The 25,222-nt window shown below is 43.9% G+C and overlaps 2 protein-coding genes across 3 annotated transcripts in view; both read right to left on the bottom strand.

The window, feature by feature from the left end:
- Window positions 1-6,982: 6,982 nt before the first annotated feature.
- LOC114445171 (SPARC-related modular calcium-binding protein 1-like) lies at window positions 6,983-20,401 on the bottom strand. The gene is made up of 12 exons (XM_028420130.1): window positions 20,324-20,401; window positions 15,231-15,239; window positions 14,890-15,064; window positions 14,531-14,758; window positions 14,380-14,421; window positions 13,889-13,936; window positions 12,684-12,770; window positions 12,257-12,455; window positions 11,630-11,700; window positions 11,386-11,485; window positions 9,697-10,028; window positions 6,983-7,247 (listed from the first exon to the last, which is right to left on the bottom strand). Exons 1-11 carry the CDS (start codon window positions 20,399-20,401, stop codon window positions 9,698-9,700), a joined length of 1,368 nt encoding a protein of 455 aa, XP_028275931.1. The 3' UTR covers window positions 6,983-7,247; window position 9,697.
- Window positions 20,402-23,329: 2,928 nt separating this feature from the next.
- Window positions 23,330-25,222, bottom strand: part of actn4 (actinin, alpha 4) — a 38,842-nt gene continuing 36,949 nt past the window's right edge. For both annotated transcript variants that reach the window (XM_028418722.1, XM_028418721.1), the window contains exons 21-22: window positions 24,514-24,672; window positions 23,330-24,421 (exon numbers count right to left, since the gene is read on the bottom strand). In XM_028418722.1, coding sequence (XP_028274523.1) covers window positions 24,263-24,421; window positions 24,514-24,672 — 318 coding nt within the window. In that variant the 3' untranslated portion in view covers window positions 23,330-24,262. The remainder of the gene's footprint in view (window positions 24,422-24,513; window positions 24,673-25,222) is intronic.

The following is a 25,222-nucleotide window of genomic DNA, read 5'->3' as shown; positions in this document are numbered from 1 at the left end:
TTCCAGAACCTTCCTTGTGTTTCTCTTCCTGTCTCTGACAGCCTGTTTCTGTTTGACTCTCTTTGAACTTCTTGGTTAAACCTCTCACAGCAGCTCTTCAGACTTGAATCTTTAATAAACTTGTAGATCCTCTCCTGCGTTGTAGACATTAACAAACCTGCTGTTATCAAGTCTAAACTTATTTCAAAATGTTACTTGTTATTCTGTGTGAGTCACTTTTAAGTGCGACTCCAAAGCTTAATGCATTTATTATATACTGAATATACATTTCTAGATTTTCTGCCTGATTTCTTCCTTTCACTGTGAAATTTAAGCCAATTTTCTCATCAATTTGCTCAACTTCAATTTAAGCAGGAGTGTGGAAACGCATGTGAAAAATGTTGGCACTGGCAATTTAAGGCAGGAAAATGGTTTATTGATTTCAAGCCTCAGTCTGTTTACGTTTCCAAAGAGCTTCTGTTGAGTCATCCGTTCAGGTTGAAACTGCAAATGCTTTGAGTTTAGTTTGGCTGCACATGGTGAGAGTTCTGTGACTGAGCCAGGGAATAAAGGGATAGATGATAGGAAGCAAGGTAGGAGAAAAAATATGAAAATGAAGATACAGGAGACGATGGAGGAAAAGTTGAGATGGGAAGGTCAGGTGAGACGGAGAAGAAAAAATAGGTGTCAGAGGAGAGAATAAAATGGACTGTTAGATGGGAAATAAAATGTGGATAAAATGGGGGGCAGCAGGTTCATCAATCAGCCTTTAAAGCTGCATCAGCACCTCTGTGTCACCATGAACACTGAGAGACATGATGAGCTGACACACCCTGAACAACAGACTACAACTTTCATATTGAGAGCAGTGTGTGTGTGTGTGTGTGTGTGTGTGTGTGTGCCTCCATGAATTCATATTGTCACATCATCTCATAAAAGCTCGTCTGCTGCACAGCAGCAGGCTAAAAATGGAAGGCGGAGACGTTTGTACGGAGACGGTCAAACATCAGATGGAAGATGCAGGAAGAGATGTTATCGGTAAACAAACAGTGAACTCATATATTCCAAACTCTGATACAGAGCTGCTGCGAGAAGTTTGGCAGGTACGGAACAAACCGCGTCACTGCAGAAACAAAGGACGTGCAGAGGGTGATACAGACAAACGCGTCTTCAAAATAAACTCCTGACTCCTGGCCTCTTTCCTCATGATGCCACGCTGCAGCTCGGTCCAGAGATGTGCCCTCTGTAGAGAGTTCCTGTTCCTGCAGCCATGTTGATGTATTTTTATAGGGGGTAGTTAGCATCTCAGGTGTTCCCTCCACAAACCAAGCCAATGGGATTTCTCCACTGTCTTTTGTATTATTGCAGAGAATCTCTAACAGTTTGTGATGCTTCCAGGATCCTTAGAGCCCGATCTTCACTATTAAACAGCACTTTGTGATCACCAGAAGTAAAAGGCTAATGCTACACTATAAACCAACCATAGCATGGTCACATGACTACAATGACATCACCACAAGGGCAAAGGGTCTGAAATCACACACTCACTCCCTGCTTCCATCTCTAATGCATTTCCAAGTTTTAACTCTCGTTCCTGCAGCAGTGGATTATAAAATGAATCAATCTGTCAGCAGAGTGCGATGAATCCGAGGCTGTACCTACATGTTGCATCGTTCAATGGGACACCGTCTCATGTCACAAGCAAGCAGTCTACAGGTGTGTCCTTCAAAGGACGCAGCGTAGAACAACAACAATCATCTGACTTGAAGATGCAAACAAAACTGTGCCGAACAGAGCCGACAAACCATTAACATGTTGTGCTGGGCAGGTGAAATGTGAAAGGTGACAGCCACGTAGGTGGCACACTGCAAAATGAGAGATGGGCCACTTTCTGTGCAGACCAGGAACCAATAAGTCATCAGTGTGACAGCCTGTTTAATTGTAAATATATTGCATTTGATTGATGGTTTCAGCTCGGTCTTCAGCTCTGGCTTTAAGTGTTCAGGTGTCCAGGGAAAACCTTTGTCTCGTCAACCTCAACACAGCAGCAGCAGCTAACAGAGGAGGGTCATCAGCTCAGCGTTTTTCCACGAGCTGCCTGTATTCCCATTAATAGGAGGAAGAGGAGCGGTGCATCGCTGTCTGCAGCAGCCAGCTTCTTAGCTTTGGGCCACACATGGACCAGGAAGAAACTTGATGATCCCCCTCAAAAAGCAGGAAGAAACAACCAAGCCAAGTGTTAACTTTCCACTGCTGTTACCAGAGTTTAACCTCACTGTAACAGCAACCAACCCAGTGCATTCTGGGAGCTGGAGTTTGGACTACCACAGCCCTTTTCTCTGCTCCTGAAACAGCGATTGCATCGACAGTCAGGATTTATGACCAAGTCTAATCAATGCACTTGGTGAATTCACTAATGAGAAGTGAATGAGATGGCTTTCAGGACCACAGCTGTGGGGTCGCTGCCCCACTTAAGTATTTTTGTGGCTTTATTGGAGCCTGAAGGTCAAACTTTAGTGAGACTTAAATGAGTAAATCAGTGATCTGATGGGTCAGAATGCATTTTTAAAAGTTCTCTGTTCTGTCACCTGCAGCACAGATGTGACATATTGATGCCCGCTGCCTGTCACAGCACAGCGGACTCAGTGTGCCGACCATGAGTGAGCTCAAGCTGCACTAAGATGACTATCAGAGCTCTTTAACTGCTGCTTATTAGAGGGTGAAATCATCACGACAGTGAGCTGATAAAGAAAGGAGAGATAAAACAGCTACATCAGCAGTTCGCATGTTGCTCCTGTTCTCATGATTCAGTGTCGTTCAGTCATTTCAGGCACTGTGTGATGATGTGCAGCGAACCTTGAGCGTGTCTGTGTTAATTAAACAGTTAAAAATAACGACAGTTGCTTCCATGTTTGCCTTCATTTTCCTCTTTGCGTTAATCTCAGTGAAGTCACACAGCCTCGGGATAAACACGATGTTTTCACCTCACACAAACATTTCGCTGCCCGGAGGGAATCTGTTTGCTCCATTTGCTGCTTTCTGTCTGTGAAAATGAACTCTGCTTGAGCAAAGGCAGTTTTTCTTTCAATATATAATTCACTACAGATCATAGATTAAATAACATTTAACATCACTGGGTCATTCAAAGTGAGGCAGGTTTGTAAAGACTTTGGGTTGGTTACACATGAAAGCAGCATTAAAGCCTGTATCTGATCTCCATCTCGAGGTTTGTTCGTTAGCTAAAGCTGCTTAGCTATCTTTCTAGTATGCTAACGGGCTGATTTGCAGACAGCTAGCACTTCAAGTGTTAAATCTAAGAGTGGATGATGCCAACTTCATGGAAGCGATCATCATTTAAGCTGATCTAAACAGACGATTTTTGCAGCACTCTATTCCTATTGGTCCATTTATATCACATGGTTTAAAGCACTACACCATGTTTCCATAAGAATAAATGCTCATTATCTAACACAGTGTTTGTGATGCTAAATATGGCTGCTAGCTCTGTAAATATCGAACGGAAAATTAAAATACAGAATACACTCACTCGCTGCATGGAGACAGTTGAGGTGTCCCGAGCATGTCCAGCTGGAAGGAGGCCCCCTGGGGTAGACCCAGGACATGGTGGAGGGATTATATTTGTCATCTGGCCTGAAAACGCCTTGGCATCCTCCGGAAGAGCTGGTGGAGGTGCCTAGTTAGAGGGAGGTCTGGGTTTCCCTTCTTAGGCCTCTGACCCTGGAAATGGATTGATAGATGGATGCATTAGTGACTGATCCGTCAACTCTGGAGGAAGGACGCTTGTAGCATTAGCACAGCATTCCTCTTTAGTTGACCTATAGCTGCAGAGCACATGATGCCATTTTGACATCTTGGTCCTGACTATGTAACAGATGGACGACGGGGTTCTGCCTCCACCTGTTGTATGAAAGTTTAGTTTTCGGTTGGGTGTGTGTCTTAACCAGTAACACGGAGGAAGCAGGAAGCAGGGAGCGATCCAGATGTTTGGGCCTCACAGCGTACAGTGTCATGTAGTCAGTCAATAGCCAAAGCCCCTTAATGCTGATTGACATAGATAATGTGAGGAGTGGACTTTGAAAAACAAATTAAGTTGATCAATATGCAATTACAGTTCAATTTCAGTTGAAAGCTGATTGGCTCCTACTCCTCTGGGATGGGACTAATTCGTGGTCCTAATGAGGATTCTCCCCATCACTGGGATGTCAGCACAGACTGCATTGCTGCATGGCTCCAAATATGAAATTGATTCTGTCTACCAGACACTTTAATGGCCTCAAAGTTTGGTTACATCATAACAAATCTGAGTTCATTAAGCAGAGCTCCTCCACGGCAGACGAAGGTACAAACGCTGCCTCTGGCTCCAGCCATCTGTGCTGAGGCCCCTGAGGAGTTCAACACCACGTCTGTCTGTGCCGCACTCTGAGTTTAGTTCAGACTGTCACATGGAGACTGGAGGACCAGCTTAATCACCGGGACAGGAAGTGGTACAGGTGCATTCCCCGTTATCAGTGTCCTGTTGGGAACGAAGGAGAGACCTCCTCCCTATGAAACCAGAACCATTACTCCCACACACCTCAGGGCCCTCCTGGCTCTCCATCCCTATATTAATAATTCCCCCATAACTGCTGTATACCAACCCTGCTGACTGATATTCCAACCACATTTATTTAAGCATTGAGAGGATCCACTGAACAAACTGAAGCAGGAAATCACAGGCTGAATGTGGAGATCTCAACATAAAAATACATTTCTTATTACTTTGTTTTGCTCCGCAGGCCTCAGATAAGTTAATGTAGTGTAGTGTCTGTTGCTAGGTGAATGAAGCTGCTGCTGCCCACATCCACCTCTGACTGCAGTTCTCTAAAATGCTAAAACAAAGATTCACTCCTTATTATACACATCTTCTGCCTGACACTAAGTTTTACAACAACACACCAGCATTCTACTAATGGATGAGGATTGGTCAGGTCAGTTCAAATTAGGTCTTCAGATTTATAATGTTCAAATTAGCATGTGTTAAATCACTGTGTATCTACTCATGGTGTGTGATCTAATATCTATATAACAGTATTTTTCCAGACCTTCCAAATATCATCTAAAACTGTTTCTGTGTCTATTCCAGTCTTCATGGAAGGTCCATTTTTGGGCTCCAGCTCCAAAGTCTCCAAAATCAAAAGACAGAAAAAGATATCAAACACACTCTCTGACAAACAGGAAGTGCAGACAGTGGGAGTTCCCCCCTCCTGGGCCTTCCATGATGGTTTTGTGGATAACTTGGGGGAAACGAGGCAGGAAGGCCAGAGTCCAGAGAGTCAAGTGGTGTTTTTTTTATTTTTTACTTTTTGAAAAACAGCTTGGACTCCTAACAACAACTTCAGTACGTCATCACTTCAATGAGAAATGAATATGTCACTTTTCAGTGTGAGTTATTTTGACCTTCACTAAAACGGGTCCACAGAAGTCAGGCTGCTAGAAGAATTATGCTGTTTGTCCACATGGCCTCTTGAACAAAAGAGGAGAAAGTGGCAGGTATGGATTTTACTGGGATGAATTATGGATTAATCTCTGCATGCAAATGTCTGGGGGTTCCACTCTGTGTGTGTGTGTGTGTGTGTTACTGCTCTGAAATCCTCGGCAGATTGATGCCTCTGCGTAACCCGAAGGCCGTTTATTTGTTGCTAGTCATGGGCTGAGTGGAGCACGACACACACACACACACACTCTTCACCTCCACCCACTGTAACATTTACAAACCCATACATTTACATGCAGCAGCTCATCTATAATTCATATCAGTACCATTTCATTTATACAATCCATATTGAGTGCGTGCCTGAGGGGCTTGCGGCTCTAACTCTGCTCGCTTTCGTCTGGTGATCAGTTTGTATTATTATAAAATCTATGGTTGTGAAATCTTTCAGCAGCTTGAAAGATCCATCAGTTCTGCTGTGGATTGTATTATTAGGGTGTGTCTCGGGAGTCGTGGTGTGTGTGTGTGTGTGACTGCAGAAGTTTCCCTTGCCTACTGGAGGTGCTGCTCTCTCATCAGTGCCAGAGCGCCATCTGCTGCTCAGACCACAGTCTTCTGTAACACAGTGGACAGACCAGGGTGTGGTCAGCAGACGGAGGAGGGAAATGTTTCATTTTTGGTTGGAATGTCCCTTTAAAGATTTTTTGCTGTTTTTATAGCTACTTCAGGAGCAAACAAATGCTTTGTCGCTGACCTTTGACCCCTCCAGGCTGACCTTAAAGCACAGAAAAGCAGACAGAACACACAGCACTGGTTCTCAGGGTGTGCTTGTAGGTTTTATGACTGACAGCAGCAGTGTTAAGACTCCTGATAGTCAACACACAGGTCACACCATCGCAATCAGCGCCTAATCACAATCCTGTCCAATCACATTTAGCCAGAGTGATGACCTCAGACAGCGTGGGGAAATAAGGTTTACTCGTCCTCCATTCTTCCCTGTTTATCTGTTGATTTGTTTATTAGAAGACCAAGATTAGGACAGCTGTTGCTGTGGCAACCAGCGCCCTTCCCAGCAAACCAAATAAACAACACCGAGACGAATCCATTCACATCCACTGATTGATATTGACAGACACGGTGTTGACACAGAGATTCATTAAACAAAAAAAGGGCCGAGGGCAACATTATTTTATTTAAATCACATTTACAAACATACAGAAATCACATGAGAAGCAACCAATGAGGTGATAGTAATTACTTAATATATTGTCGATATATAATACATGCATGTAGAAGGAAAATATGTACAAAGGAGAAGAAGAAGCTGCAGGTTTGAGGAGGAAACGACAGTGAGAATGAGGAAAAGTTAAACAGATCAGAGAAATATAATATATAATGTATTTTAGTATAAGAGCTTTAGTAAAATTAGCTTTGCTATAACAAAGAAGAAAGAATATTAATATTATTATATCAGATCTGATATATAATCCATAGTTACAGGAGAAAGGGGGAGGATCCTGGAGGTTAGACAGGGAGGAGGGGGAGGATTCATGTGACCATCAGGGTTGTATCTTAACTCTGCACCTGTGGGAATCTGAGAAGAAAAAGCTCCTGAAGAGCTCTGCTGCCGGCTGTAATGAGGGCACGGAGAACAGACGGCATTTCTGTTTTAATCAGTGTTGGTGTGAAAATGATGATATGGATGAATAAAGTGAAGATAAGAGAGGAAATGAGTCGGCCTTTGGTATCAGGTGATTCGTCTGGATTCTCTGTGACTCTGAAAGAAAAGACAGAATGAACATTATAAACACTCCACCCAGAAACAGGCTCATTCTGTGGGAGCTCAGCAGTCCGCTGGGTGCTGCCAGAGGTCAGAGTTATCTCTCCCAGGCACACGTTAGTTTAATGCTCCACCCGCCTCAATCTCTGAATTATCAGCTGCTCCTCATCCCACTGCTTCCCTTCTTCCTCTCTGTCTGCTGTATTCCTGCTCGACTAAAATGACTTTACGATGCCCCTTCACCGAGTCTTATCTTCCTTCCTTCTTTCCTCCTCTTCTTACCTGAACCTATTTTAACTTAATCAGAAAGCAACACTTACCTTCTACTGATTTTTCGAGCATGCTGAACATCTGCGCTTTACTTCTGTTTCTGCTCTTCTAGTTTCATGATCATGTCTCACCAAACCTCAGTTTGATGTCAGCAACATGCAGCAGTATTTCTCACTTCTTCAGATGTGCTACTCTGCTCCTCTCCATCACCACTTCATTTCTTTGAACGTTCAGGGTGTCTAGGTTTCCATCATCCATCCACTGACTCTGCATCCTCACTTCCAGCATCTCGTCCAAGGCTTGGTGATCAAATGATAAAGTTTTCTTCAATAAAAATATAAGTTATGAAAATGACCAACCCCTGTGTGCTTCCCCAGCGAGATGTTCAGAACATATTTATCTGGGAGGAGGCCCCACGGCAGACTCAGGACATGCTAGAGGACTTATATCTCTCAGCTGGCCTGGGAATGTCTTGGTATCCTCCCAGATGATGAGCTAGTGGAGGTGCCCATGAAGAGGGAGGTCTGGGTTTCCCGTGACCCAACCCCGAATATGCAGAAGAAAATGGATGGATGGATAGAAAATGTTCAACAGACGCCATTACTGAAGAAGACACCTCAACAGACACACAGCTAAACATGTGAGCAGAGCGAGCGGCACCATTTCACTCCACATGAGCATGAAGCGTGTCAAAGCTTGATAATTGAGCCTGTGGGCCCAAATGAGTGTCAATATAACATACAATGACCCACATTATGCTCCTGTTCTCTGCCATCCTTCACTCCTCCTCCGTGCACAGATTACACTGTATAATCAAGTGATTCATGTTAATGTAAGCGCTCTGTACAAACCAGATATTTAGTTTTTTATATGTCAACAGAAGTGGAAGAAATATTCATGTAGAAACAGACTCTTTGTCCAAACTGAGTTGAACCTCACACACTCGTAATAAAACTCAGACTCATGTTGATGCACACACACACACACACACACACACATCCGTGGAGCTGTCACGGCCGTCTGCGGCCGCCTGATTAGTGAGTCGGTGTCACGGCCGAGCTGTGACCGATAGCTCGCTGACAAGCAGACCTTTTTAAGCGTTGCCCACTTTTGTTTTGATTTCATGAAGGTACATAAACACTCAGACGTTGGTGGGTGTAATTTGTCTGGCAGCCGGCCCGAATTGCTCGGCTCTCCTGGGAAAAACAACCTGAAGAAAAAGACGCTTTTATCTCAAGCAGTGGACCAATGAGGACGCACATTAACAGCCATGCGTGTGCAGAGGCAGCTGTGCACACTTTTACACTATTAGATAATATCACTCCACCAAGTGTATAAAAAGTGATACACTATCAAAGATTAGAGTGCTTAAAAGACTCACTACAAGCAACACCGACATGCTGCTTACACATTTCTGTATCAACAGTGACGATCAGTCCTCCTGCATCCTGAGGACCGTCCCTTCAGGGACACTTTCTGTTCATTTACCAGCTAGCGTCCGGTGGACTACAAATCCTACTTGATATTTCACGCATGCTCTTCGTTGTCTGGACTTTCAGGGATACTGAAGACAGCAGGCCTGAGTAAAAAGAAGAGGAATCATTGTGCACTGCCAGCCAAACAGGAGAGCAGTGCAGTGTTAACTCTTTAACTGCATGTGGTGCCAATAATGCAGGACTGGATTAGACAAAGGACACAGCACATCCGAGGTACTGTGACGATATAACCGAGTGTCCTTGGCTGTTTCTAAAGTTAAAGAGTGGACTCACTAGTCAACAGATAAACCTTCAGTATTACATTAACTCTTTGGTGAGGACAGTAAATCAGGACAAATGATGGACGTCAGCAGACACTTCAACAACTTGGCCGGCTGTCACAAACTAAATGAGGCGTCTACAGCATGAGCAGGTTTGCACCGAGCACCAGCTGGAGGCGAAGCGGGGGGCTCGGTTCCCCTCCACACGCCAGCTGCTGCACCTGTTCTGATTCAGGTTAATTGGTTGATTGTCTCAGAGCAGGTGGCACCGTCACACCGTGAGCCCTGCTTTCTGCTTGACTACACTGCTGTTTGAGCTCTAATCTTATAAATCCCACATCTACTCTATCTCTGCAAAAGTGAGTGGAAAAAACACACACACACACACACACACACACACACCGGTCAGGTCTAACTCACCTCAGAGGTCCAGACAGACCCTCAGCTCCTCTAGAGTCAGCCCTCGGTCCCCATCCCCGTCACAGTACTGAGCAAACTTCTTGATGCACCGCCGCGGTTTCAGCCTCCGACGCAGGAACTGACGGAGTGGCCGAGCCTCGCGCTCACTGAGCACCCCGCTTGAGTCCATGTCCAGCTGACTGAAGTGCCATCGCAGTGCCACGTCTGAGCTGGACGTCTCTTCAACTTCTGGAACAGCAGATGGATCCAGGTCCAGAGGGGAAGAAGAGGAAGGAGTAGCAGAGGATGTAGTGTTTGTATATGAAGAGTTGGAAGCAGACGAGGTTGAGGCCCTGATGGAAAACAGAGAATCAATGAGTTGAGGGATGTAAATGACTCGGAAAATTGTGCAGAAAAATTACTTTCTAAATGCATCCACACCTTTGGAATAAAACTGATAAAAAGCATCAGGATCAGGAGGCAGCAGTGAGAATATCGTTTATACCACAAAGTGCGCCGAGCAGTTCAGACGCCTGCACTCAGATCTGACAAAGTGTTCCCGAAGGTTCACAGCTCAATCAAATGTAATGCTGCCAGGTCTCTTCACTATGTGTTCCTGCAGAACTCAATAAATATCCCATTTCACGAGGACACCGCAGCCTGCTGGAAAACAAATTCACTAGGTGGCTGCGAGGCTCTCCTTATTACTTACACAGCTTCAATTTACTGTGTCAGACCAAAGCACAAACAAACCTGGAACTCATTTACCTGCAAAGGTATCAGGGAGAAATATGGTGGATATGAAATTGTGTGTGTGATAGCTGTTGGAGAAAATGAAGGATGAGGCGCAGATGGATGAAAATGAAGAGAACACGCGAACAGGAAGGTATGAACGTGAAAACATGAGCCTAAAAAGATGTTTGCAAGAAAAAAAAACAGATGGCAGAGGAGAGGTAAGTACAGACAGACTCAAACATTGATTGGGAAACATGGAGAAACAGATGGACTTATTCTGTTCTTCCAGCAGGTTTTATCAGTTAATCAGGTGCTTGATTCACTCGAGTGTGAAAGTGGTTTTCATTTCTCAGCAATGCAACACACCAGAGGGAAATGTACGGATCCACTGAAGTCTAACATGTTTTACATTCAACATCTTATTAAATATCCTGCTCATATTGAAAAGCAGGTGAACTGATTTTATGTCATGTTACAAAAGCAAGCACACAAGTACACACAAAGTTTTGTCATTTGTCCTTTCCAAATGGTATCGCAGCCCCTTTGCATCCTTATTTTATAGTATGCTTGAGTGCCTGTATTTTGCTGCTTCAATAGCGACATTTCCCAGCTTGGGATACATACAGTATTTTATTTTATTTTATTTTATTTTATTTTATTTTATTTTATTTTATTTTATTTTTATTTTTATTTTTATTATTTTATTTTATTTTATTTTATTTTATTTTATTTTATTTTATTTTATTTTATTTTATTTTGTTTTATTTTATAAAGGTCACCTCAGTTGGAAAAGACACTATCACTATCTACCACAAGCTAACATCAAACACATCAAGTCTGTCATGTCATCAGTTCAGAAACAGCTCCCGGACTATGATCACCTACCTTTGATTGTTGCCATTATTGTTGCCATGTTGCCCTTGAGTTTGACACCTACAATGATCACTGAACTGACTGTGATGTAGACAGACTTACAGGTGTGGACTCAGGTTCCCAGCATGCTTTGCTTCCAGCTGCAGAGCTCTGACCAGATTTTTTAGGAACAGCTTCTTCTTCTTACGAGCTCCGGGACACCCTGAAAGAACAGGATACGATTTATAAATTAAAAAAAAAAGCAGGATGGGGAGTATTTGAACCAATAAACTGCTTCAAATATTTCTATTTTACAGAATATTTGAAAATATACTGATGAAAAACACTAATAAAAGATGTGAATGACCTTGTAGAGGTTTCCTCGGCCTGGTGTCTGTTGGTGCTTCCCTTGCCCCAGTGCAGTCTGGGATGCGATTCCTACCGAAAGTCAAATTTATCTTAATTTTCTCAAAAATGCAAACTTTACCTCTCTCGTCTGTTCGTGTAACACAACACTCACAACACAACACAACACAACACAACACTCTGGCGCCAAGCAGGAAAAAAAAGGATAAAAACAGTTTTGTTAGTCCTGTAACTGGTATGATGAAATACTTATGCAGTACAAATGCTGTGCAACAAAAAAAAATAAAAAATATTAGGCCGCAGGGAGTTTTTCTCGCACCACTGAACCAGAAACACTTCACAAGGAAACATTTTCCAGCTTCCTCTCAGGATTTTTAAGCAGCAAAAACATTGATAAAAAACCCCTGAGAACAAAACAGCCCAAACGCAATTTATCCTGATTTGTTCTGTCTTTGCTATAAGGGAAATCTACCTAGGGAACAGTGACAGTAATTGGTGTAAAATCAGATGATTAGGGTGAAATCTGTTCTGTGGCAACACAAACCAGTCAGATCTGATGAGCAGAGAGGGAGGCGGAGGATGCTGGGGGAGAGAAGACAAAACAAAACAAAACAAACTGGTGGATTACCGTGCAGATGTGCCTGGAAGCGGCCGGCCGCTGTCCTCTCTGACACACCAGCAGTAACCTGTAGCAGTGTGACACTGCACGGGGCTGTAGCGACTATCTGCGGTGCATTCTGGGATGAAACGTTTTTCCTGCCAAGGTGAAAGAATGCGAGACAGCAGCAACGCCTGCGCGCGCTCGTGCTCACACGTCTGAGGGTTATCTGTTAGCGCAAACACACAGTCTCTGTTACAGTATATCTGGAATTTTCATGAGAAACAGAAACGATTTAAAATATTTCAGACATACAAAAATGAAGCTATAATAACAGAATAACAACCACAGTGAAATGGACTCTTGTGAAAACAATTCTCAAGGTTCTGAGAAATCATTTTCTGGTCATATTACTGTATGTAAACTGTATAATCATAGTGAGGAATGTCTCACGCACTCTTACGGGCGGGTCGTCTGACTGAGTGGTTTCCTTTGGGCTCTGAGTTCATTAGGATGGTCACCCAGAACGGAGGAGCTGTCAGCCCTGATCAAGGAGAGAATAAAACTGTCAGATAAACAATAAATGTTAAATAATAAACAGATAAACAATCCTGTAACATAGCATGAATGAACTGTCTGTCTGTGATGTTTTACACCAAAAAAACACAAAGGCACAAGACAGACGAATCCCACTGATACTCAACCAAACCCTCTTCTTTACTGCAGACAACAACAAGGCAGATTGATTTTTTCATAAAAATCATCTGAGTGTGAAGAGCACACTGAGGCACCAGGAGCCCTGAAGCGTGTCGCTCCAGCAGAGCATGACTGCTGTGTAACACCCAGGACTGATTCGGTGTTAGCTTAAACCCTGCTGTAACTATTTGATTCAGCCACTGTGAGAGAGACTGAAACAAGCTGCGAACCTCCATCAATGCATCAACACCTTTTAAGCTGACACGGCAAACAGCGGGCTGCTGCACCCAAGCATCCTGCAGTTAACAGACTGACGGATGACACGACGCAAATATCTGTCTCTTCAGCCTCTAAATGCAACACTTAGTTTGACAGTGGGTGTCAAACACTGTTGTTTTTTTCCTGACAGCTCAAAACAAATGGAAAAAAATGGAGGCACAGAAAGGTGTGAGAGGAGGCTGATGTGAGAAAAATCTCAGACATCAAATACTTCAAGAACCATGTCTTCACCTCGCTAATGTTAGCATGAAACTCTGTGTCTGCTTGCCTGGCTAATCAAATTACACCTGGGCTTATCAGTACTGGTGATTTTAGCAAAGAACTACAAATCTGACCTTGTTCTTTTCTGTTGCAAATAAGGTAAGTAAAGAGGCCAACCCCTTTTGTAATCTTGGAGAATATCTATTTTTTCTAGCATATTTTTTTGTTTTGCCTCATGAATATTGACTTTATTATTTTGTTTCAACCATATATTAAAAAAAATGCAAGCCCATTCCCCACCAAACAGTAAGAAGTGATGCAGCTGCCTTGAGGAGCAGTGAAACGTCTTTAAGAAACTTTAAAGGTCCATCTGCCGAGCTCCTAAATGAAGCTCAGAGCAGTTTTCAGAGCAGCTACTCGTCTTAGTTTTCACCTTGAAAATATCAAGTTTTTTTGGTCCTCAGTGGAAAAGTTTGTTTTTATCACCTCCAGATTTTCTGGGGTCCGCTGTTGGTCCAGGCTCCCCTGCCTCATCTGGAACATAAGAGAGTGAATGTATCAAGACTGAAGCAGAAAAACCAAATATTCAAACCAGAATATGTGAAAAAATATTAAACTACTCTACTAATCCACAAAGATTATTGGTTATATGTGCCGCCTTTGGATTTTCTTAAAATGAAACAATATAAAGCCCAAATCTGAGAAAAACGGGCGGAAAATCTGACAGAGGAACACTTGTGGGCCTGTTGGCACTGTGAGGTGGTCTGTGAATGAAAGTCTCTGCAGATGTGTCTGGCAGAGAAACAACCAGCATGTTATGCCAGGAAAGGGCAGAAAATGAGCACAAATGAGAAACATACAGGGACACGCAGACACACAACTTCCCGTAAATGTAAAGCACAGGTATGTAACTGTAACTGTGCAGAATGCATTTTAATGACTGTGGAGCAGGAATGAGGACAAAAATCATTTCTTACCTGAATCTGTGTCAGTGTTCTGAGCCAGCTTGGCGATGTGATCTGAAACACACAGAAAACAATGGAAAATACACAAAATGTCATGCAGCAGAAAGTAAAACCACAGACTAACACACACTGGAATGTTGAATCTGAACAAAGTAAATCTGACCGGTGCAGTCGGGGATCAGGCGGATCACGGTGGTTCCACTGACAGGTATGCCGTCAGCTGTTGAGCACCAGCAGTATCCTGTCTGGTTGTGGCACTGCGTTGGCAGGTAGTGACCTTCAGGACTGCACTCTGGCACAAAGACAGCGGCTGCGGGGCTGACATGGCTGCTGCGGGCTCTGGCCTCCAGGCCCTGTGCCCGGGCCAGCTGGCACTTTGTCTGCATCAGATCTAAAGAGGAGAGTATCAACATGAGCTCCAACTGACCGGAAAACAAATGTGCTGACAACTGCACAAAAAGAGGAGGTCGGTGAACATATCACCAGAGCATCATGGGAAACTGTGTGTGATGTCATGTGTACCTGAGCAGTGAGCCCGTGGAGCGACGCGGAGCTGCGTGTTGATGCACTGAGCCCTCTGAAAGGCACACTGCGATTTATACAACCTGCCATTGCTGCCGCACACTGCTCTGTGGCGCCCCCTTTGGCAGTCCAGGACACAACCACGAGGCCACATGTTCTCTGCGATCAGGAAAGGCTGCAAAAACACACACACACACACTTAGTGTCACTGCTGTTCCAGCTTTTACAGAGCTAAACTGCTGAGCACGGCAGGCTGACAGCTGAGCACCTCTGCTCTAATAAAACTGCCTCTGCACTGCTGCTTGTAAAAGATAAACTTGGACATACTTTTAATGTCTCACCTGGAAAAGCTGGAGAAGAAAAAAAAATAGAAATCGGAAGCAAGAACACGACATATAAACGTTTCAGGATGGCAGAGAGTACGCAACTCCAATCCTGAAAACTAATGAGAGGATAAAACTCACTAAGGCCCCGTTCACACTGGGGGAAAAAATGTGGCTTAAGCAGGATTTGGCCGCATCCAGATCAATCCAGATGTGTTTTTTTCCGAGTGTGAACACCTCCAATCCGGCTGAATCCAGTTTGATTTCAATCCTGCTAGATCCACCCTCGAGAGGTGGATCTAGCAGGATTGGCTCAAATGTGGCTCAGGTGTGAACGCAAATGTGGCGAGCGAATCCAGCTAGCCACATTATTAGCCATATTACGAGGTGCCACCTAGTGGTTTGGAGAACAGCAAACACGCTGGATGAAGCCGGATTGAGTGCGGACACAACTGTGTGCTAGCCAGATTTGAAAATAGGTCTGAATGCATCCAGCTTAAAGGCTGTCTGGGCTCAATCCTTCTCTAGCTGGAATGACTTTCTCCAGTGTGAACGGGGCCTAACTGAGGGGAGGATGGCAACATTTTCCCTGCAGAGTGATGTCTCCATCGCTGCCTCTGCTGCCAGGAACTGTAAGGAGAGGAGGAGGAGGAGGAAGGAGGAGGAAGGAGGGCAGCTGGCTTTGTGCCTGACAGGAAATCTTTTACACAGGCAGAGTGACATTTTCTGACATCTGTTCAAGTTAAACAGGAGCTTCTGGACGGAGGTAAAAACGAGTCGCTGACAGCAAAACGTTTTGGAGTGAGTCTAATGAGCCAATTGAAACATGTTCATGTACTGTAGGCTGCTATTTCCTGTTTTTATGAGTGGACCACTTTAATAATCTTTAACAGTTCAGTAAATTACTTCCATAAAATGTTCTTTAACAGCCATAGCTGAGGAAGAATACACTTCAGAGGATTGTTACTGCCCCATTTCATTTGGTATCACACAAACTTTTGCAGGAGGAGAAAGAGAAGCGATCTAAATTACTCCCACATGCTCCTGACAACACACTCACAGGTCAGGGTCACACTTCCCTCCACAGATTCATCACGCTGCCACACAGACTCACAAAAAACACCCGACCTGGTGCACATTCAGCACAAACACACACACACACACACACATCTATATATAGCACGCCTTCTCACTCTTCATCAGTGCTTCTTTGTCTCACACACCCGCACAAACACACACTGTGAGACACATAAGTCAATTTGCCACGGTATGTCTGACACTGTTGACATAATTTAGTGTTGAATGAGACCTCTGTGCCTTAATGTGTAGGCATTAATTAATGTGTTGACTGCAGAGGCCGATGTGAATGAAACACAAACATGACCATCATTTGATGATTCAACATCCACAAATCTATTTCATACGTGTCACTTTATGTTCTAATTGTCTGTGCAGGAAAACAAATTCAATGTTTGTTGCAGTTTTAAATAACTTTATAGAATAATTTACCAACTAGTAAATGGTTAGTTGGATAATAGGTATGCAAAGAGCTTGAGGTAAGTCAACCATAAAAGTCTTATTTAAGTAAAACTGAATGTTTTGACTTTAAGTAAAAAAACAAGGACAGTAGAGACCATGGAAACCAGGGGAAAGTATGAAGAAGGTATGAGAGGGAGAAGTGGAAAGAACACATTTAAAGCAGGAATGTGGACCAGCAATGATGGAGGAAATGAGGAACAGGCTGATTGAAGATGACAGCAGCGGGAAAGAGGACAAAAAAATGGAAGAACAAAAGAAAGAGCTCGAGGAGAAAGAGAAAAACTTACGATAAGAAACGGAGAAGGAAGGAGAGAAAAACTGCAACTAAATAAAAACACGGAAATCAATTGCAGTGACTTTTAACCAACATTTAAACAGTGTCCGCTGCAGTTTGTTTACCCTGTGAGGCAGCCGAGTTAGCAGTTAGTGGGAATAGAGGAATGTAATTAAAAGGAAGGGAAAACATTTAGAGCAACAAATTACAAATAACTTAGGAAAGGTGTGCGGAGCTGATGATCTCAATGAAAAGGTAGGACTAGAGTGTGGTGGTACAGGGACGAGGACAGGAGTCCAGGTGCTGGGTAAACGCCACTTCCTGTCTGTGAGGTACAACTACACCAACTACAATGTCCTCAGTGTTAAAACAATTACCAGCAGTGTGTTTGGACCTATAAAACTGCAGCCACAAGTACGTAGGCGTATGTGTGTGTGTGAGAGAGAGAGAAAGAGAGCGGAGGGGAAGTGAGCGAGCAGCAGAGAGAGCGAGAACAAGTCACCACTGTCTTCTCATGCCTCGCACCTTCCAGATACCACCGACGGGCTGCTGTAGGAAAACAGAAAAACTCATCTCCCGAGCTTTGTGAAATGTGATGTTTGGCCTGGAAAAGGGCGCCGAAGCTGCTGAAAGGCCTGTTCACACCTGGCGGCGGGATTTAGTGTCTCAACAAACACACACACACACAAACTGCCTGTGCTGCTGTTCAGCAGATCATTGACACACACACACACACACACTGAGAGAGGCGACCATGTTTAACATCTCATGGGGTTTAGGTGTGTGCAAATATCACCCTCCCACACACACACACACACACACACACACTTCAGGCTTGATGACATGCTGTAACTACACACACATTTAGTCTGTTGATGAAGAAACGCTGTATTTTTTCTGCAGGTACACAGAGTGTGACTGTGCTGCTCAGTGTGGATGAAGCTTTAGGAGCTGCACTTCTCTATGATTTAACCCATTAACTGCAAATTACCTGCACTTTACATTAACCGCTGACCGTTTTCAAACCACACACTCAATTTCCAAAAGGACATCTAGCCATTAAAAGCATTATTTTAAGGTATACATGAGGAATTTTACAGAAAACTCTCTTATTTTTAGGCCTTTTTTTTGTCAGTGCCAACAGATTAAAGACAGAATGCTGGTATGATTCAGCACTACAGCTCCTGTCAGGCTTTAACAGCTGCCAGTGGCTCACTCTGGGAGCAGGGGGACGCTGTGATGTTCAGCTGAAAATAATCTATCAGCATAGAACAAAGGAACAAGACAACAGCAATGTTTCAGTGTTTCAGAGCAGGCAGGTGCTAGTGGGAAATAAACCTGGGCCATAGCTCTTCTTCATGCCTTTCATAACTTCCTCGGGTGTATTTTATACACTCACTGTAGCATCAAAGTTCATCATTCTTCTTGCCAGAGGAGCAAGCCATTCCACACATCGTGGGCTGAATGGAGAGGAAGACTATAAAGAAAACAACTCTTTAACTGCTACTGAGGTTGGAGTTAGTTAACTCGTGCCTGATTCAACTAAAAGCACATACTGAGCTACAGAAAATGAGATTTTTTTGTATGCAAAACAACCATAACTCTAAATGATATACTTAAGATTGGATGACATGTATATTAAAAAAACTCTGGTCATAAACAGTGTGACATTTATGTATTACTTGACATATTAGTGCTGTCTTGTGATTCCTCTGATACATATTCACGTTGATTGTACCATATTTTCTGATATATCATATTTTTACCTGCACTCAAGGTGTAGCTGTAATATTTGTATTTGTCTAGCACACTGTCATTTAGTTCATACATTATTCATATTACAGGATTACTACACACACACACACACCTGTCTGTTTCCCCCGAGTAGCAGGTTAAATATTTGCCTGGCAGTAATGTGTGTGTATTTGTGGTTTGGTCCTGTTGGCTGGTGTTACCCCCCTATCCTCTAGGGATCTCTCTCTCACACACACACAGGCACACACACACAGACACACACACACACAGGCACACACACAGGCGCACACACAGGCACATACACACAGGCGCACACACACACACACAGGCACACACACACAGGCACACACACACAGACACACACACACACAGGCACACACACACACACACAGGCACACACACACAGGCACACACACACAGACACACACACACACAGGCACACACACACACACACACACACACACAGGCGCACACACAGGCACACACACAGGCGCACACACAGGCACACACACAGGCACACACACAGGCACACACACAGGCACACACACACACACACACACACACACACACACACACACACACACACACACAGCCTCTAAATCTAATCTGAGAATTAATCTCTTTATGCTGAACACAAATATTATGTTTGACGGAGCCAGAATAAACAAAACAATACCACACTGCTCTGTTCAGTTTGACTAAACCAATAACAAGCCAAAGTCGATAAAACCTGGCAGTCTGTTAATGAACATGAACAGTAAGACAGCCTAATTACATAGATTACACACGCTTCATATTAACAAGCAACATGGATGATTTTGTTCTAGGCTGGAGAAAAGTGAGGGGGTATAATAGATCTGGGAAGTTTGCTCTCTGTCTCCTTCCTGCACATGTAGGTCACTTTATTTCCACACACACTTTGTTTGGGTCAGTGCAGGGCTTAATGGAGCACTTGTCTGTATGTTTGCCGCACTATAGGACAAAAAAGGAATAATCCTTATAAAACATAATCTGTTTTGTAACCTTGCATTTTTATTTGACATTTTTTTAACTGAATAAAGTTTTTAGGTGGGAGAGGAGCCCATAAATGTAGACTAACCAGGACAGTGAGGGCATTATACAACAAAAAAATTATTTTACAAACAAATACAAAATTTCCTCTGTGATCAATCACAATACATTTATAGAATAATCATGACTTAAATGCATTAATACATGTGATTGAAGGGCAGGTTAAATAAATACAAATGTGCTGATTAGGCAGAACAAACAGCAGCTTAAAATCTCACTGTGCTAATCTTAGACAGACTTCAGCTGCTTTTCTTCCTTTAAATAATCCATAATTCAAGATAATACGATTATGTTTACATTGCGGTTATTGTAATTTTCAACCATTTTCTCCTCATTACTTAGCCTGGCGCATTTTTGCTCTCAGACGTAGTGTAGCAGCACAGGTATGAATAAAATGAAAGTTTAAAGTTAAAGTTTAAAGTTAAAAGTTAAAGTTAAAGTTAAAGTTTACAGTGACGTAGCAGTGACTCACCGCCGCTCGCTCGGTCTGAACGGGCTCTGACAGCAGGAAGACGAGCAGCGCGCGGCAGGTGAAGGTGAGCGCGAGCATCGTACCTGCCACGGCGGCGCAGACGTGGAGCGGCCGCGCGCCGCTGGATCCTTCAGGTCGCGAGGTTTCAAACCGCTGCGGGGCGCGCGGGCCGGCCACGGCCAGCCTGGAGGAGGAGGAAGAGGAGGAGGAGGAAGGGTGTAAACAAAGACCGACACACGTCACCACAGCGGGGACATGATGTCTTCGGGTGACACCGAGGCGCTCATGATGGTCAGTCAGCGGTCGCGAGCTGCTCCGAGCCTAAAAGAGGGGTCTGCACGCGCGCCTCTCCACAGGGTACTGCCCATTTCCGCCCCGCGCGTGCAACCTGAGAGGTGGAAACAGCAGGTCTGCAGCAGGGACTGTTATTGATTGATGCATCGATCATTGATCCATCCATCAACACATACATTCATCCATCCATCATCCATCTCTCCATCCATTCATCCATCCACCCATTCATTCATCCATTCACAGTCTTTGTTGGAGCACGTGCTCCCCCTCTTACACTAAAGCTCCTTACTGATCTGTGAGTGAATAAACAGTTTAATCAATCCGATCTGAAGTCAAAGTTAAACTCGCAGCAGTGTCACATTTCTGTCATCTGACCTAAATCCTGAATTCACACTGTGACACACACACACACACACTGAACCTCTACCACCTGAACAACCTGCCTTAATTCACGGTCTATATAAGAAAGTCTCACCGCCTGCCTGGACACATGTTTAATAATCATCGTGTGTGTCGACTGAAAGTAAACTTCTGCCCTTCATCTCATCAACACCACAAGTTCCTCCTGATCGATTTGAATTTTAAATCTCATTTATCAGGCAACATTAAGTCACATGGGGCCACTGATAAATACATGTATACAACCACCAGTGCCACATCAAAGATGGCGTAAACCTAGAAAGTGGTGCTTTGCTTTAACATTAACTTACATGTGTGTGGACCTGGCTCCACAGAGTGATGTCATCACATCATTATGTGCAACATGTGTTCAAAACGTTTCCAAACACACTTTCAGTGGCTCAAACTAACATCATTACAAACAGGAGGACTGACTCTAATCCTCAGTAACCAGGGTAACTGATGATCATTATGGTGCCAGGTGCCTGATCACCTGATGATCACAGAATCACAGATGTGCCTCTTTGCTTCATACTGTCACGTCCTGGACTCTTTTTTTTTTAAGAAGGTTCAACAAACTGAGTTTAAACCTGAACTGAGAGATGGAAGTTTCTGTTATGACAAAAAAAAACAAGTCAATGAAGCCGTAAAGCCATAAATCACCATGGCAACGGATGCTGAGAAAGAGGTCTGCCTACTTGCAGTCAGTTTGAACATATACACAGCACCAACCACCAAGGTTGCACCAACATTTAAATATAAAAACACAATTAAATCAGTTAAGCCTTAAGAAATAATGTTGTTTGTTCTTCACAGCAAGAGTCGACATTAAAAAAAAGCAAATACCACATATGTATAAACAGGTGTGTGTGTTATTGATGATAATTATATTAAAAAAAAGAAAAACAAATGCTGCTTTTGTACATGTAGGAAAAAAAACAGTCACAGCCTCAAATCCTCCCAGCGGCAAATGTAACTTCCTGTTAACTCACTGACGGGATGAGGTCTCAGCTCTGTAAAGGACAGGAGACAGAGACCCACTTCTGACCAGGTTCTGTTGACAGATGACGTTACCGTGGTAACAGACAGAGTACTGGTTTAACTTACCTCCTAAAACTGGTTTTTATCTCCAGGTCTTATCCGAGTCTCTTCGAACTGATCATATCCTGATAGAAAACATATTGATTACACAGTTATCCTGCTTTTTGAGACCCGACAGTGACCTTTGACCATGGAGAGAGAGAGAGAGAGAGAGAGAGAGAGAGAGGACGGATGGATGGACAGAAAACCTTCACCCCACCGTGCCAGTGTCTCAGTGACAGGAGACAAAAAAAATAAAGACATCCAGACAAGCACGAGTATTTTGTAAGGAAACTTTTATGTGTGCTTTGTGAAACTCACTTTATCATTAGAGACAGAAGGCGTTGCAGTTTCCAGTACAGCAGATAAGGTTTGATATTAAAGAGTACAAAAAAAGGAAAATCACAATTCCAGAGTTCATTTCTCTCCAACCTTGCAGGGGGAAAAAAAACAAAAACAAAAAAAAACTAAACACAAGCTTTTGGTCCGAGGCTTTTCTTCTCACTCCCTTCCCCTCTGCCTCCCCCCCTCCTCTCCTGCTTAATTTGGACAGCTCAGAAAGGGCCCGATCGATGCCTGCGACTTTCCCCACAACTCAGATATTGAACACGTTATGATTGCATAGTTATTTTCTTTTTATACATAACAATTTCCTTTTTTTTATTTATTTATTTGCACATATTGGAATGTTTACATAAAAACTCCCCCTCCCCTTCCCCCCTCCCTCCTTCCTTTGCAATAATTTGGTTTTCCCTTCTCTTCAGAGACAAATGAGGACGAGTGAGATTAGAGAGAGAATAAAGAGAGAGAGAGGGGGGGGGGGGGGGCGGGACAGGCACGTTTATTTATTCATTCATTTATTTTATTACTTTCACCTGGGGGAGAACTCTACACCGCGGTTACTATAGCAACCCTACCAAACAAATAAATCCAGGAAGTACTTTCATTCAGCCAATCAAAAGCATCCATGATGTGAGTGTGAGTGTGAGTGTGTGTGTGTGTGTGTTTTCTGGTATATAAAACTTCTCCAGTCGTATAAATGAGCAGTTTCTGTATTTAAATAAGCACCTGATGCCCAACTGAAAAGAATAGTTTCACAGAAGCAGAGATTAGTGGATGATCATGGTGCCGCCTGTCATTTGAGTCGTACAGGAGGAGGCCCTGCAGGTTCACTACCGTCCACTTCATGAGCTGAAAAGATGAAGAGACGACCTCTGGAAGCTCAAACCTATCCGCCGGTGAAACTGCCCTCTCATTGGCTTTTTTTTGTTTTTTTTTTTGTTTTAATAAATGTCACTCTACTGAAAAGCCTGCGATTATTCTGCGCCTGTGTGTGTGTGTGTGTGTGTGTGTGTCATTTTTTTTTTTTTGTTTGCACTGAAAAAATAAGTATGTACAGCGCTGAGCCCCGCCCGCCCGCCTACCTGATCCAGAAAATAAACAAAACGAAATAAAGACAGGAGGAGGAAAAGAGCTGAGGTTAGACAGGTCACCTTATCCAGCAACAGGGGAATTATGGGTAAATATGTCATCTTATCTCTGGTTGGTCATCACCCCCCCCCCTCCCCTCTCTGACCCCACAGCATATATCTCTCTAGGATCTAATACACAAACCTTGCCAGTTGTCACATCAAACCCCACCCCTACCTAACAACCATGACCCCCCCCCCCCCTCATTCCTGGCAAGAAGAAAAAAATTATAATAAAATAAACAAAAATTAGCATAAGTATCAGATTAGCTTGTGCCCCCCCCCCCCTCCCATGGTCCCTGTCCCTTCCCCTGTTTTAACCCACAAAGGCAGAGAGGGTGAAGCTAAGGACCCAACACTACAGAGCAACTGTGGCCCTGCCCCACAGCTGCCCCTGGATATGCCTGTTCATTTAACAACAAATTGATTATTCTCGATCTGTTTGCAACACAAAACATTCGGAGGCCAAACCTAACTACAAAGTTCAATCAACAAGCTCAGTCTCAAATTTCCAACAATTTTCTAAACCGGCACACACAGGGGCACCTCACAGCCGCCACTCCTTCAAAACAAAGCTCACTTACTGGCCACACACAGAAGAACTCTCTCCCTCCCTCTTCCTCCTCTCCCTCCCTCCCTCATTTCCTTCCTTCATCCCTCCCTCATCTGTGCAGCCCTCCTCTTCCTCTTGCCTCCTCTACAGGTCGCTCTCTCCATACAGGGCGGTAGAGAAGGACATGTAGTCAAGGGCTCCGGGCACAGCGTCAGGTCCTGCGTAGGGTGCCATGCGGGCAATGCAGTACTCCGCCTGGTCTGGAGGAAGCTCCCTTCTCAGCTCGTCGGCCGTGATGTAGTTCTGATAGACGGAGAGAAAAATCAATGGTCACATGGTTTTATTGTCCAACGAGAAACAAGACAGTCTGCACACACACACACACACTCACTCACCTTATCAGCGGCCAGGATCTTGAAGGAGGCGATGACCTGGTCCGCGGTGTCCGTGTCGGTTGTTTCCGAGGACATGAAGTCGATGAAGGCTTGGAAGGTGACAGCACCGCTGTTGTTGGGGTCCACGATGCCCATAATGCGAGAAAACTCTGCGTCGCCCTGGCAACCGAGAGATGAGAAGGTTAACCGGGGGGAGAGAGAGACAGACAGACAGAGAGTGAGACACACGCAGACAGGACGTGATGTGAAAAACATCAGGGCCAGCAAATAGACCGAGCCGCATGTTCAGAGGAGGAACAGCAGGTCCTGATGTTTGATGCGTCACACGTGTGTACACACACACACACAGCACGGTAACTGGTTAATGTGAAACACAGACAGATGTGAGCATAGAGGACGAACACTGGAGATTATCCACTCATGAGACCACATGGAACAAGCAGCAGGATGATCAGAGAGCGACAGAGAGACGGCGAGAGGGAGCAGGTGTCTGCAGGTTCCAAGCCACCAAAACTCAAGAAATATATCAGTAATTATAGATAATCTGAAAAATTGTACATTCCAATGGTCCTTGAACGCATCATGTACAGCTCCTCGTGGATTATCTAACAGCTTAATTCTTTGTCTTAATTAGAAATTTCCATAAATAACTAGGAAGCCATGTTTGACTGACATGTGAGCAGCAGTCTGCAGCTTTCTACAGCTGATG

This window comes from Parambassis ranga, chromosome 13, assembly GCF_900634625.1.
Source record: "Parambassis ranga chromosome 13, fParRan2.1, whole genome shotgun sequence".
NCBI lineage: Eukaryota > Metazoa > Chordata > Actinopteri > Ambassidae > Parambassis > Parambassis ranga.
Note: the sequence above shows the minus strand (reverse complement) of the source record. Positions and strands in the feature narration are given on the sequence as shown.

Excerpts from the sequence above, each read along its gene's own strand:
- LOC114445171 (XM_028420130.1), bottom strand. The coding sequence starts at position 20,401 with ATGCTCGCGCTCACCTTCACCTGCCGCGCGCTGCTCGTCTTCCTGCTG. Across the intron at positions 14,422-14,530 it reads CCTGATCCCCGACTGCACCG|ATCACATCGCCAAGCTGGCT; the intron begins GTCAGATTTACT and ends TGTGTGTTTCAG. Across the intron at positions 13,937-14,379 it reads GAACACTGACACAGATTCAG|ATGAGGCAGGGGAGCCTGGA; the intron begins GTAAGAAATGAT and ends CTTATGTTCCAG.